This window comes from Coenobita brevimanus, chromosome 107 (assembly GCF_032717465.1).
Source record: "Coenobita brevimanus isolate Jiangsu-jjx chromosome 107, ASM3271746v2, whole genome shotgun sequence".
Classification (NCBI taxonomy): Eukaryota; Metazoa; Arthropoda; class Malacostraca; order Decapoda; family Coenobitidae; genus Coenobita; species Coenobita brevimanus.
The window spans coordinates 27156099-27168836 of record NC_137060.1 but is presented as its reverse complement, the minus strand read 5'-3'; the positions used below and the strand labels follow the sequence as shown (position 1 = coordinate 27168836).

At 44.2% G+C, this 12738-nt stretch overlaps 2 protein-coding genes across 5 annotated transcripts in view; both read left to right on the top strand.

Annotated features, from left to right (window-relative positions):
• The first annotated feature begins 1611 nt into the window (after positions 1-1611).
• LOC145416615 (uncharacterized) lies at positions 1612-5411 on the top strand. Of its 4 annotated transcripts, none has more exons than XR_013900308.1 (4): positions 1612-2704; positions 4184-4379; positions 4861-5156; positions 5215-5411. XR_013900308.1 is itself a non-coding variant. In XM_080285548.1 (4 exons), the coding sequence occupies exons 1-4, from the start codon at positions 1856-1858 to the stop codon at positions 5103-5105; spliced, it is 1164 nt and encodes a 387-aa protein (XP_080141674.1). In that variant the 5' UTR covers positions 1612-1855; the 3' UTR covers positions 5106-5411. The 4 variants fall into 4 exon arrangements, 3 of the variants coding, with proteins under 3 accessions (XP_080141674.1, XP_080141673.1, XP_080141672.1); XM_080285548.1 differs by having other exon boundaries at positions 1612-2152; positions 2279-2704; positions 4861-5411; XM_080285547.1 differs by having other exon boundaries at positions 1612-2152; positions 2237-2704; positions 4861-5411.
• Positions 5412-7262: 1851 nt separating this feature from the next.
• Positions 7263-12738, top strand: part of LOC145416621 (uncharacterized) — a 6684-nt gene continuing 1208 nt past the window's right edge. Inside the window, exons 1-3 of the mRNA XM_080285554.1 lie at positions 7263-8178; positions 10511-10640; positions 12662-12738. The exon at positions 12662-12738 is cut by the window's right edge and continues 1208 nt beyond it. Coding sequence (XP_080141680.1) covers positions 7951-8178; positions 10511-10640; positions 12662-12738 — 435 coding nt within the window. The 5' untranslated portion in view covers positions 7263-7950. The remainder of the gene's footprint in view (positions 8179-10510; positions 10641-12661) is intronic.

The window sequence follows — 12738 nt, the reverse complement described above, 5'->3', positions numbered from 1 at the left end:
GCCTAGATTACAAAATATGTAGATCAAAATGTGTACTACTGGCAAAAGTAACAAGCTTTACTTGTATCATATCATTTTTGTCAGTGCAGGGTATATCTGTAGGCTATTCGTAGGTCCTGATTACCTAGATTTATGTATGTAAAACATTAAAGTCCGAAATAGGGCTACAATATATTTTGCAACAGAGATGTGCATGTGCATAAAGATTTAATATAGTAATTTAATCACATGATATTGTTAAAAATTTTCAGGTTTATAGATATTTAAAAGCTGTTACACGTATATATTTACATGACTGCCTTTTTAAGCTTTTCACATACATCAATTTCTACGCTGTTCTATAATTAATTAACATATTTAATTCAAGTACAGTAGAAAAAAATCAAAATATAACAATATAAACAAACACTATTGACTTTTTAAGATTTCACACGACAATTATAATCGTTGCAGTTCTCTTTAAAATTGCACTGTGGTGTTAGGAGTTATGTTGCCATGTGTTGTTGTGTGTACTGTACTTGAACAAGGCTCGAGTAGATTACCCTAGCTCCCTAACGCGGGGTCCCCTTAGGCTCGGTCCTGACTACGGTGTACCAAGAAGTCAAAGTGCGCGACGGAGCGTCAGAAGTTCATACTGACCCAATCATAGTTAACGAAAGAACAGGTCTGGACTACACCACTGTCCGTTCCGACATGGATATTAGACATGGCCCTTGCAAGTCTAGCGGCTCGCCAGGAGTTCACCAACATCGGCCTGACACTTCACCTTCATTGGTGACCCTGGTTCGTATCCTATCTGTATGCCTTCCGTACCCTGTTTTTCACCCTCACCAATGTCCTTAACGTTGCAGATCTCACCTGCTTCCTCCCATTCTGCCTTTACGCTGACGCATCCAAACGTGGCATCGGTGCCGTCATATTGCAATGGACACAAAACAGAAAAGATATCATAATAGGCTGGAACAGCCACAACCTTACCAAGATGGAACGTCACCACAAGAACAATATGTCGCATACATGTGGGCTTTCAACACTTCCATCAGCACCATGTAGGTGCCCCTTCCAAGTACTAAATGAAGTTATCTACTACCTATCTACTACCAATCCTCGCAATCCCGTGAAGGGTGGTCGCAAACAATTCGCCCCAACGTCGCTCAGTCTTCTGGGATACGGCCACCCTGAACTTAGCGCATCACAATGATTTTGTGTTAGACTACAAGAAAATGGAGCTCCCGGCCCAGCTCGATGATGAGCTGCTGGTGAGAGAACCCGGAAAAATTTAATATCTACGAGTCTACTTTCCATTGTACCGGCAACCCTCAGTCGAATACTGATACTATCACATTTTTAATAGGCAGACAAATTGGCGTACTTACGAACAGATATACTGTATATTTAAGATAAACATACATTTAAGGTAAGCAAATGCATATGTACACAGAGATAATGTGATGATTACATTATATTGTATCGCTGCACACACACACACACACACACACACACACACACACACACACACACAAGTGCTCTCTCTCTCTCTCTCTCTCTCTCTCTAAGCAAGGCGGGTTCCTAACTTCCCACTTGCAGTTCAGTCTTCGTGAGGCAGTCAAGGTGGGAAGTTGTGCAGCTGTGGTGGTAGGAGTCAGTACTGGTGGATACTGGTGGTGGCAGTTGTGGTAGCAGTACTGGTGGATAAAGCTGGTTGTAGCTGTGGTTGTGTAGGAGTCAGTACTGGCGGATAGAGGCGGTTGTTGTTGTGATAGCTGTGGTGGTGCGAGTTGGTAAAAGTGCTACAGTTGAGGCGGCAACAGATTCGGGGCACTACTTTTTTTTTTTTTAAATCTCACTTGTCAAGATGTCTGGTGTGGTAAGGATGTTGGTCCTGCTAGTAGCGATGATAACGATGGCGTCGGGAAATAGATTCGACGTGGTGGAAGTAGACGCCCCGTACTTCCCTACGGACGACATCGTGACCCGCATGATGACGGAGATGAAGGAACTGTTGCAGGAAGATGTGATGCAGAAACTGGAAGAGGTGCAGCAGAAGATAGTGGCAATGGAGCAGAAGGTAGACGCAGGCCAACAGAACACTGACGCACTGCAAAAGAATATAGAACTCGTGAAGGAGAAGGTGGGGTTAGTGGAAGAGCAGGTGTCAGCAGTGGTTGAGAAGGTAGGGTTAGTGGAAGAGCAGGTGTCAGCGATGGTTGAGAAGGTGGGGTTAGTGGAACAGCAGGTGTCAGCGGTGGTTGAGAAGGTAGGGTTAGTGGAAGAGCAGGTGTCAGCGGTGGTTGAGAAGGTGGGGTTAGTGGAGGCAGCAGTGGAGCAGAATGGGGTGTCGGTGAGGCAAAAAGTAGCGGCAGCTAGTGAGGCGGTAGAACAGAAGGTGGCGGCCAGTGAGACGGCGTTGGCCAGGCAGCTGGCCACGCTAGCCACACACCAACAGCTGGTGGAGACGAAGGCCAAAATTTCCACCATGATCTCTTCAACCAATGGGCAAATAACGGAGGCCATGGCCGACCTTGTGACGGTGGCCAGGCTGGAGGAGGTTGTGGCTGGCCAGATAGCCGAGGTGGTGCAGGAATGTAGTAGCTGCAGCCTGGCGGACACCATGGCCCAGGTGCTGGCCAAGGTCACTGACAACCAGCAAATAGTCAATTACCTTGAGGACCTTTTCAGCAACACCTCCAGCACCAACACCCAGGTTGGTTAGTTAGCTAGTTAGTTCCTTCCCTCGTATTTCACACCTTTCCTCTCACCCAGGACAACGTGTACACCATCACAAGAGAAAAACCTCACCACAGACATCAACATCGATGTTAATTCCTACCTCTTACATTCTTTCACCATTCTTTCCTCCCTCCCACACCCGTCTCCTTCAATACCCCACCGCACCCCCTGCCATCCTTACACACACCGACACCCAGCACAATCTGGACACACATCATCACCACCAACAACAACACGCAGGTTAGTATCACTTCCCTCCCACACATCCGTCCCTCCCTCTAACGTCTTTTTCTTCCGTCCCACACTTCCTTCTCTTCCTCCCACACATATACTTCCTCCTCTCACATGATTTCACTCCTCCCACACACCCTTCCCTCCCTCCCACATTTCATTCTCCTTTTCACACATCATTCTCTCCTTCCCACACCCTTTCCCTCCCTCCCACACTTCTTTCTCTCCCTCCTACCCATCCTTCCCTCTGTCCCACACATCCTTCCATCCGTCCTCACTTCCTTCTCTCCCTCCCACACTATTTCCTTCCCTTCCTCTCACACATCTTCCCTTCCGTCCCACACCAGAAGTGTGAACACCCTTGCCCACACCAGCACTCAGATTACTCCGTCTCCCTCAATGCAGAACTAAAATATTAATAATAATAATAATAATAATAATAATAATAATAATAATAAAGGAAAACGAAAAAAATATATATATGGACTTTTTTTTTTCCAGGTTTCAGTACGGTAATAGCCTGTGAATGATCGTCCCTTGTCCTTACCTACAGAAATCTCACGTTCATTTTTGTGCACAGTGTTCCTTGTTTTTCCCTACTATAGTGCTTTTACGCTAACCTGGCCCAGATTTTCTTCCATATGCATATTATTCATCGTAGTCCAGTGGCAGAAAAAAAGGTAAAGCTGCGGCTCTACATCCCTTCCATAGTATCTCTTCGTGAGTACTGGAGTTCTTTAACTTGGCCTAGATCTCCGTCCTTTTGCAGCCTATTCCCCGTAGCTCATTGGCAAAATAAGGCAATAGTACGGTTCTACAGTCTTTCCATAGCGTTCTTCGTAACTAGCACCGTATCTCAGTTAGTCTGCTGTTAGAACTCGACATTTACGATGGATGGATGGCAATATTAGGACAAGTTAATGTGAACAGAGTATACCATCATACTCTGGAGTCAGTCTATTGCTGTAACCCAGATTTCAGGATGGAAAGAAGGCAATTTTAGGTTAAGTTAGAGAGAGAGAGTTTTGGGCAGCGCTGGCATTTATAGACCCCATTACATCTCTCTCTCTCTCTCTCTCTCTCTCTCTCTCTCTCTCTCTCTCTCTCTACCAACCTTCCAATCTATCCCTCAATAATCAATCAATCAATCAATCTATCCATCCATGTATAATCAATCTATCTACCTCTCTATCTATTATCTCCATCTCCCTCCCACGTCCAGGTGTGTGAAAGCCTGAGCCAGGAGATCGAGCGACTGGCCACGGAGAGAGGAACGGAGAACGCAATGCTTGGAGCCAGTGTGAGTGAGGTGCAGGCGGCTGTGTTGGAGATGAATATGGCACTGGGGGAGATTCTTAACTACACACGACCACCACCACCACCACCACCAACCACCACACCAGCGTACACAGTCATGGGTAAGTACATACATACATGCATACATACATTTATATATAACATACATACATAAACACATACATACATACATATACATACATACACACACATGCATACATACATAAATACAAACATACAAACGTACAACGTGACTAGCGGCAATTTCTGGTGTTAACTTCTTGCTACAACTCACACTCCAGATGGGGAGAGAGCAATTTTAGGCCGTGAGAGTAAAAGGAGTATAACTACAAGACTAACTTAAATCCAATCACATCTCCCACTCCACCTATCACTTCCAGACACAGAGGACCAGCGGGAGATGACCCCTTGCGAGAACAGTACTCTCATCAATTTTGGGCCAAGTTAGAGTAAAAGAAGTATCAATTGTAGGCCAAGTTAGAGTAAAATGAGTATCAATTTTAGGCCGAGTGAGAGTAAAAGAAGTCTAATTACATGACTAACTTAAATCAAATAACATCTCCCACACCACCTCACTTCCAGACACAGAGGACCAAAGAGAGATGACCCCCTGCGAGGACAGTACCTTCGTCGGCAGGCGTCCGGAGTTCGACGTCTGTGCAGCAGCTGTACGGTTCCGCAAATGCCGGATTCACACCCTGGCCTACCATTGCTGTCAATCCTGCACCCGTAGCGGACAGATACCCGAGCGAGGACCCTGGCGCCACGTGAACTACCCCCGCGTCGTGAAGTTCATTGATGCTATACAGCTGATGAGGAGGCTGTAGGGAGAGAGACAATAAGATAAGGAAGCTGTAGAGAGATGATACGATGAGGAGGCTGCAGGGAGAGGGATAATAAGATAAGGAAGCTGTAGAGAGATGATTCGATGAGGAGGCTGTAGATATAATAAGAGGAGGAGGCTGTCATGATAATTAGATGACGAGATTGTCGGGAGACATGGTATGATAAGGAAGCTGTAGGGAGATGAAAGGTTTTTGATACGTCATTTCCCCCCCCCCTTTTTTTTATGTAAAGAAGAAGAAAACAAAGGCCAGAAACTTGCAAGCTTGTTCCCTTCAAAAGTAAATAAATAAATAAATAATACGAAGCCAAATTCAAGTATTCTTATGGAGATAGCAAAGATGCAGGCAAAGCATGATATTCTGGCCGACTTGGAAAAACTTCTAGCACTCCTTCCGTTTGTCTCTAAATAAGTACGGTATTCTTATTATGGAAGTCGCAAGACGTGGATAGACCAAGGTTCTGAGATTTTCTGAAACTCAAGATAAGGGCAAGGTGTGTTTCCCTTCTCCAACGCGTTGCTGACTGCGTTCTGAAAAGTGACATGCAGGCTACTATACCCAGTTTGCTTTCATCTGACAAAAATCTATAACCCCTTGCAGCCATGTGTAGTCAGACTGAGGATAAATTTGACTAGTAACCATGGCGACTTATCAAATTTCATGCAACCACAACTCCATAGTAAATTTGCAGGAGTGGCGTAGTTCTGTCAGATGTAAACAAACCAGCTCTAACATCTCATATCCATAACTGTGCCATAAACTGATTGTCAAAAATAAGCTTCTTTTGATCCTATTCGATTTATTAAATTACCACAAAATTTCACTTTATGTGTTTTATTCCTAATCTCTTCAGACCTAAGCATCATTCATCCCTTCGCCACTGTGTTGGGTGCCCTGGGATGGTAGTAGTAGTAGTAGTAGTAGTAGCAGAAGTAGTAATAGTAGTAGTAGTAGCAGAAGTAGTAGTAGTAGTAGTAGTAGTAGTAGTAGTAGTAGTAGTAGTAGTAGCAGTAGTAGTGGTGACAGCAGTAGAACTTCCAATCCCAGGCTCATCATCCTCCTTTCCGGAAATAAGTGAAAGGACGTTTGTATAACCAGGCAGTTGGGCCGCTCAGTCATATCAGTGCCACCACATGAAGGCGTCCCACTCTTGACCCTAAAGGAGTGAAAATGCTATATCAACAAGGGCGCGTACACACACACACACACACACACACACACACACACACACACACACACACACACACACACACACACACACACACCACGTAGTCCACATCACCACAACACTGCCTTTGTCCGAAACTAGATACATAAACGTCTCAGACAGAACACACACACACACACACACACACACACAATTCATCTAGAACAGAACATGACACCATCCCCTAGCCTTCCCTGAGAGAGAGAGAGAGAGAGAGAGAGAGAGAGTGTGTGTGTGTGTGTGTGTGTGTGTGTGTGTGTGTGTGTGTGTGTGTGTGTGTGTGTGTGTGTGTGTGTGTGTGTGTGTGTGTGTGTGTACGAGCTCTTAACATACACAGTAATCTAATCCTTCAGCTTCACGAGAATAATATGAAGAGGAGGAAAAGTTTTGCTGGCTGTTTGTCTTGTCTGGCTTTCTATCTATCCGTCTACCTATCTATCTATGTTGGTATGGATATGTGTCTGTCCGTCGTTCTATTTATCTACCTTTTATCTGTCAACAAGGCTGTCTGTCTCTTAGTTCAGAATTCTATTTATTGCACCGAAAGAATGCTTCACTATTCTCATATCATCAATTGTATCATTATTCTTTTTGCTATCCATCCTTCACTAACCTCTCCAACCCCACAGGACCCTCCTAAGCTGAACATAACCGCCTACAGATAGAAAGAATAAAAAAACGTTATAAATGCACACACACACGCGCACACACACACACACACACACAGACCTTCCTCATTAGCATTTCCTCTCTCTCTCTCTCTCTCTCTCTCTCACACACACACACACACACACACACACACACACACACACGAAGAAACTAGATAGATCTCAGCATGGCCAGAGTTCCTAGATCAGTCTTGTTAAGGCAGCCGGAGTGTGAGGTAGTGGTCGTTGCGGTGGTTGGCAACAGTGGTAGCAGTTGGTGGTGACTAGGAATTGTGGTAGCAGGAGGAAGTAGTGGTAGTTTTGGTCGTGAATGTGTGGTTGGAGTTGGCTGTAATACTGCTGGTGGTAACTGTGGCAGTTGTGGCAGACAGCTGTGGTGGCAGTAGTGGTGAATATTGTTGAAAGCAATTGTGGTGGTTGTGGTCAGTGGTGGTGGCTGTGGTTGGTACTTGTTGTAGAATTGAGGTGTGGTAGGTATGGGACGACTGTGGTGAGGGGAGTTATCGCAGTGAATACTGGTGGCAGTAGTTGTGGTAGTGGTGGATGGTTGCAATACATTAATATTCTGTAATCTCTTAACTGCGAGAATGAATAGCATGATTCGAATGTTTGTCGTGCTGGTGACGATGATGATGATGATAATTATGACGGTGTCGGAGGACCCACTAGATGTGATGGAAGTAGAAACACCTATCTTCACGACGGACGTCATCACAAATGAGGTGGTAAGGAAGATGAAAATATTACTGAGTGAAGAAAGGAAATATATGCAACAGAATACAGAGGAAGTGAAGCAGAAACTACAAGAGCTGCAGCAGAAGATAGATGGAGTGGAAGAGAAGGTGGAGGAGGTGGAACAGAGGGTGGCAACCAGTGAGGCGGCGTTGGTCAGGCAAATGGCTCCGTTGGCCACACACCAGCAGATAGTGGAGATGAAGGCCAAAGTTTCACCATGGCCTCCGCCGCCAGTCGCCAGGTGAGGGAGGCCATGGCCGACCTTGTGACTGTGACCAGCCTGGAGGAGGTTGTGGCTGACCAGATGGCCAAGGCGGTGCAGAATTGTAGCAGCTGTGCCCTGGCGGACACCATGGCCCAGGTACTGGCCAAGGTCACTGACAACCAGCACAGTGTTAATGCCCTCACCAGCCTTATTAACACCACTGCAAGCACCAACACTCAGGTTAGTTCCAGTTCCTTCCTCCAACATCAACTTATTTTCTTCCCTCCTACACGTCCTTTCCGCCCTCCCACACATCTTTTCCTCTCTCCCACACACTCCCTCCCACACATCCTTTCCTCCCTCCCGCACATCCTTTCCTCTCACACATATTTTCCTCACTCCCACACGATCCTTCGTCTCTCCCACACATATCTTTTCCTCTCTACCACACATACTTTCCTCTCCCTTACATCCATCCTTACATCCCATACATCTTTCACCCTTACTCACACCCTTTCACTTTCCTTCCTTAAGTCTGACTTTACCTTGCTGTGGCTAGACCGAATCTGAATTACGCAGTACACCTTTGGTCATCTTGCTATACTATTAATATAAACTCACTTGAAATTGTCCTGAGAAGAATAATTGTTAAATAATATTGAAAATCAACCTAGCCAGGAGAGGCTACAACAGGTTAATTTGCACTCAGTGGAAAGGGAACGAGTAAGGGCAGACCTGACAGAGATGTTTAAAAAAATGATGGGAATTAACAAGGATAAATTTAGCTATCACATATACTGTATATGGCACTGAGTAGCCAGGTCGAAATGCACACAATTGAATTTAAAACATATAAATCTTATATTACAAAAAAGTCACAAATAAACACTGATTAGGTAAATGAAAAGCTGAATTCCTCGCATAACGTAACTGTATAGTAGCTGCCAGCTCTGTTTACCCAAGAACTGTGAACTACGAGGGGTGATTAGAAAGAAATGACAGTGAGTCCATAAACTTTTATTAGCATGAAGAACTATCAAACTATGACTCACATTCCTTCAAAGTACTCCCCTCCAACCTCTATGCAGCGTTCCATTCTCTTTCTCCACTTCATGAAGCAAGCGTGGTACTCTGAAGACGGTATACTTCGGAGTTCTGAATTGACGGTCCGTGCCAAGTCTTGGATGCGATGAAATTGCTTCCCAGCGATGGCAGATTTAATTTTTGGAAACAACCAAAAGTCACAGGGAGCCAGGTCAGGGGAGTAGGGTGGGTGGGGGAGCAGAGTTATACCTTGTTGTTCCAGGTACTGCATAGTGAGGCAAGCTTTGTGGGGTGCAGCATTGTCGTGGTGCAGCAAAAGGCGAGACCGACGGCGGGTTGGTGCGGTGTTGGCCTTGTGTTCCAAGACTTGTGGAAGGACCTGGTCTGTGTAGTATTGGGCTGTGATAGTGGACTTTTCAGGCATCACATCCACGCATATTGGTCCTTGAGAATTGAAAAAGATGGTGAAAAGGCACTTCCGGCTGCGAAATCCTTCCTTCAAAATCTGAGGTCGAGGGTCTTCATCGCCCAACCACACCATGTTTGACTGCTTGTCACACGTTGTGAAGAATGAAATCCAACACTCATCTTCAGTAGCAACATCTGAGAACCGTTTTGGACCATTTGGTTCAAATTCAGCAAGCCAGACACGACAAATCCTCACCCGTTCAGCCTTTTGCTCATCAGTCAACAAATGGGGTATCCATCGACAACACTTCTTCCTCAGGTGTAATTGTTCATGAACGATGTCATATGCACTCCCATAACTGATATCAAGCTCCAAGGCTAAGAACCTAAGAGTTACAGTTGGATCCTCGTCAATGATGGACTGTGCACGGACAGTTGTTGCTTCGGTCACGGATGTCCGGGGGCGTCCAGAGCGTTGTTCATCTTTCAATTCAGTTTTTCCTGCTGTGAAAGCACGAATCCAGCGGGAAACAGTTTCCAGGGAAGGAGTAGTGTCTGGATAAACTTGTAATAATTCCCCTCGAATCTCTGTTGCTTTCTTTCCCAGTTTCCACCTCGTAAAAATGTAGAACCTGCAGCCTTCTTTCGAGTAATCCATGTTTCTGGCCAGAGAGCAAAAACAAGAGTGAAGCATTCACTCACAACAATAAAACAAGAAAAGTCAGGCATACGGCGACAAGTTCAAACTCGTAAGGACAGGCAACTCTGCACTCTCCTTGCTCCCCTACCTCCCATCATTCAAGGTTTTCATGTTATAGCACGAACTGTCATTACTTTCTGATCACCCTTCGTACATCGCTCGATGTTGATTGCAACATACACCGTTTGAGCAGGTCTATTTTTTCCGTATTTCGTTGGGTGCGAGGACAAAGCACTACGTATAACTACGGTATTACCACAGCTATAACTCCGACCTTTATCTTCCTCAGGTCTACTTGGTTACTACTTAAATTGGCCCTCCACTCTGACTACACTCGGTCTTCAATTGAGCTGCAAGGAGTTGGGTGTCTTTGTCAGGTTAAAATAAACGAACTATAACACTGGCATCCATCTTCTTCAGGGTCAAAGGTGTGACAGCGCTGGCCTGCAGGAGACCGGCAAGATTACACACGAGAGCGAGAGCAGGAGTAATCGTCAGCAGGTGATCCCGGTGGACAGTAGGACGCCACCCGCACCACCTACACACACAGGTTAGTACACACACACACACACACACACACACACACACACACACACACTGATGATGATGATGATGATGATTACTCGTTAACACCAGACGATTAAATTTAGTGAGGGGGTTAATGAAGGCTGTAGGGGAGACCGGGTCTATAGCTGTTACATGTCCAAATTGTTACACCCTCAATATCTCCATAATTAGTCTATATATGAGGGAGTGGTCGTCGCCATGTTATGCAGCTTTCATGCATAGATAGAGTCAAAGTGGCAACTTGAATGCGTTGCTTGAGTAAGAGCTAAGAGAAAAAATGGATATTTTAACTGTCATTTTTTTTTTCCTTGATCAAAGTTATTTTGATATATCAAAGCCACATGTTGATGCAGCTGAGTCACCTGGTGTGTGGAACCATATATGTGAAAAGACTATGAAATTAGCAAAGGTTTATGGTGGTGGCGTCATTTGTATAAATATAAAATGGCCAAGTGTACAGAACACCAGTGTTGGGTTTTGTTGTTATGGGTTAGTTGTCACAATATCAATTTACCCCATTCATGAACAGCTGTACTAAATTATCCCAATATCTTCAGCTAATCACTTCAACCATGCCTGGAATTACCCATGGAAAACACCCTGTCATGGAGGCAGCACTCAAACGAGTTATGGATAATAATCATATAAAAGTGTTGCAGATCAGTACAGTGTACCGTAAAAGTAACATACTGGTTAATAAACGGTGTTGGTAAAGGTAATCTTATGTAGATCTAGGCAGTATCTATGTTTATCTGTCAGTTTATCTGTCAGTCAATCTATCTATCTATCTATCTCCCTAATATATCTATCTACATCTATCTGTTTCAAACTATCAATTTATTCCTTCATCTATATATCTATATCAGTCAATCAGTCTGTCAACATTAATAAAGCTATTTATATCTATCTCTGTCTACCTATTAATGGTGAAAATGGAATAAGTGAGTGATTCAGTGAGTGCTGGTGACGGTGGTGGAGTAACTGAATGATAGCAGTTGCACACCAGAATGATTCACTAGCTGCATGACAAGAGTTTGTGATGAGTAACTGAATGCATGATAGTGATATAAGTTAATTTTACTCACCGTACACTACATCCAATATGCCATTACGCCTGTATTCACATGTTAATGGCAATAGAATAATTATGGACATATTTGGATTCTATAACATGCATATCAATAACTTATGATGCAATAAGAAAATTTTTTTAAAAAATGTCACAACTAGACCCGGTCTCCCCTATCTAACCCCATCAGTCCACAAAATCTCTCCTAGAAGTAATAAAATCGCTTGATGATAGCAAGGATACAGTAAAAATGACGTCACTACTGAAGGGGTTACACAAATACAATCCCAGTAATATCAACCCCATTCATCAATGTCAAACCCCAGTCATCAATTTCAGACATTCATTATCAACCCCATTCATCAATTTCAGACATTCATTATCAACCCCATTCATCAATTTCAGACATTCATTATCAACCCCATTCATCAATTTCAGACATTCATTATCAACCCCATTCATCAATTTCAAACCCCATTCATCAATTTCAGACATTCATTATCAACCCCATTCATCAATTTCAGACATTCATTATCAACCCCATTCATCAATTTCAAACCCCAGTCATCAATTTCGAACCCAATTATCAACCCCATTCATTAATTCAAGACCCTAATATCAACCCCATTCATAAATTTCAGACCCATTTATCAGCCCCACTCACCAATTTCAGACCCAATTATCAGCCCAACTCACCAATTTCAGACCCAATTATCATCCCCACTCACTAATTTGACCCAATAATCTGCTCCACTCACCAATTTCACACCCAATTATCAACTCCGCTCACCAGTTTCAGACCCAATTATCATCTCCACTCACCAATGCCGGACTCAGTTTACCTATTTCAAACCCTGTTATCAACCTCACTCGCCAATTAAGGACTCCATTTATCTATTTCAAACCCCATTATCGACCCCATTCTCCCATTTCAGGCCAAGAATCAGACCCAGGCCCCCTATCCCCTTGTGAGGACAGTACATTCGTGGAAGCGGGGGAGACTGACGTGTGT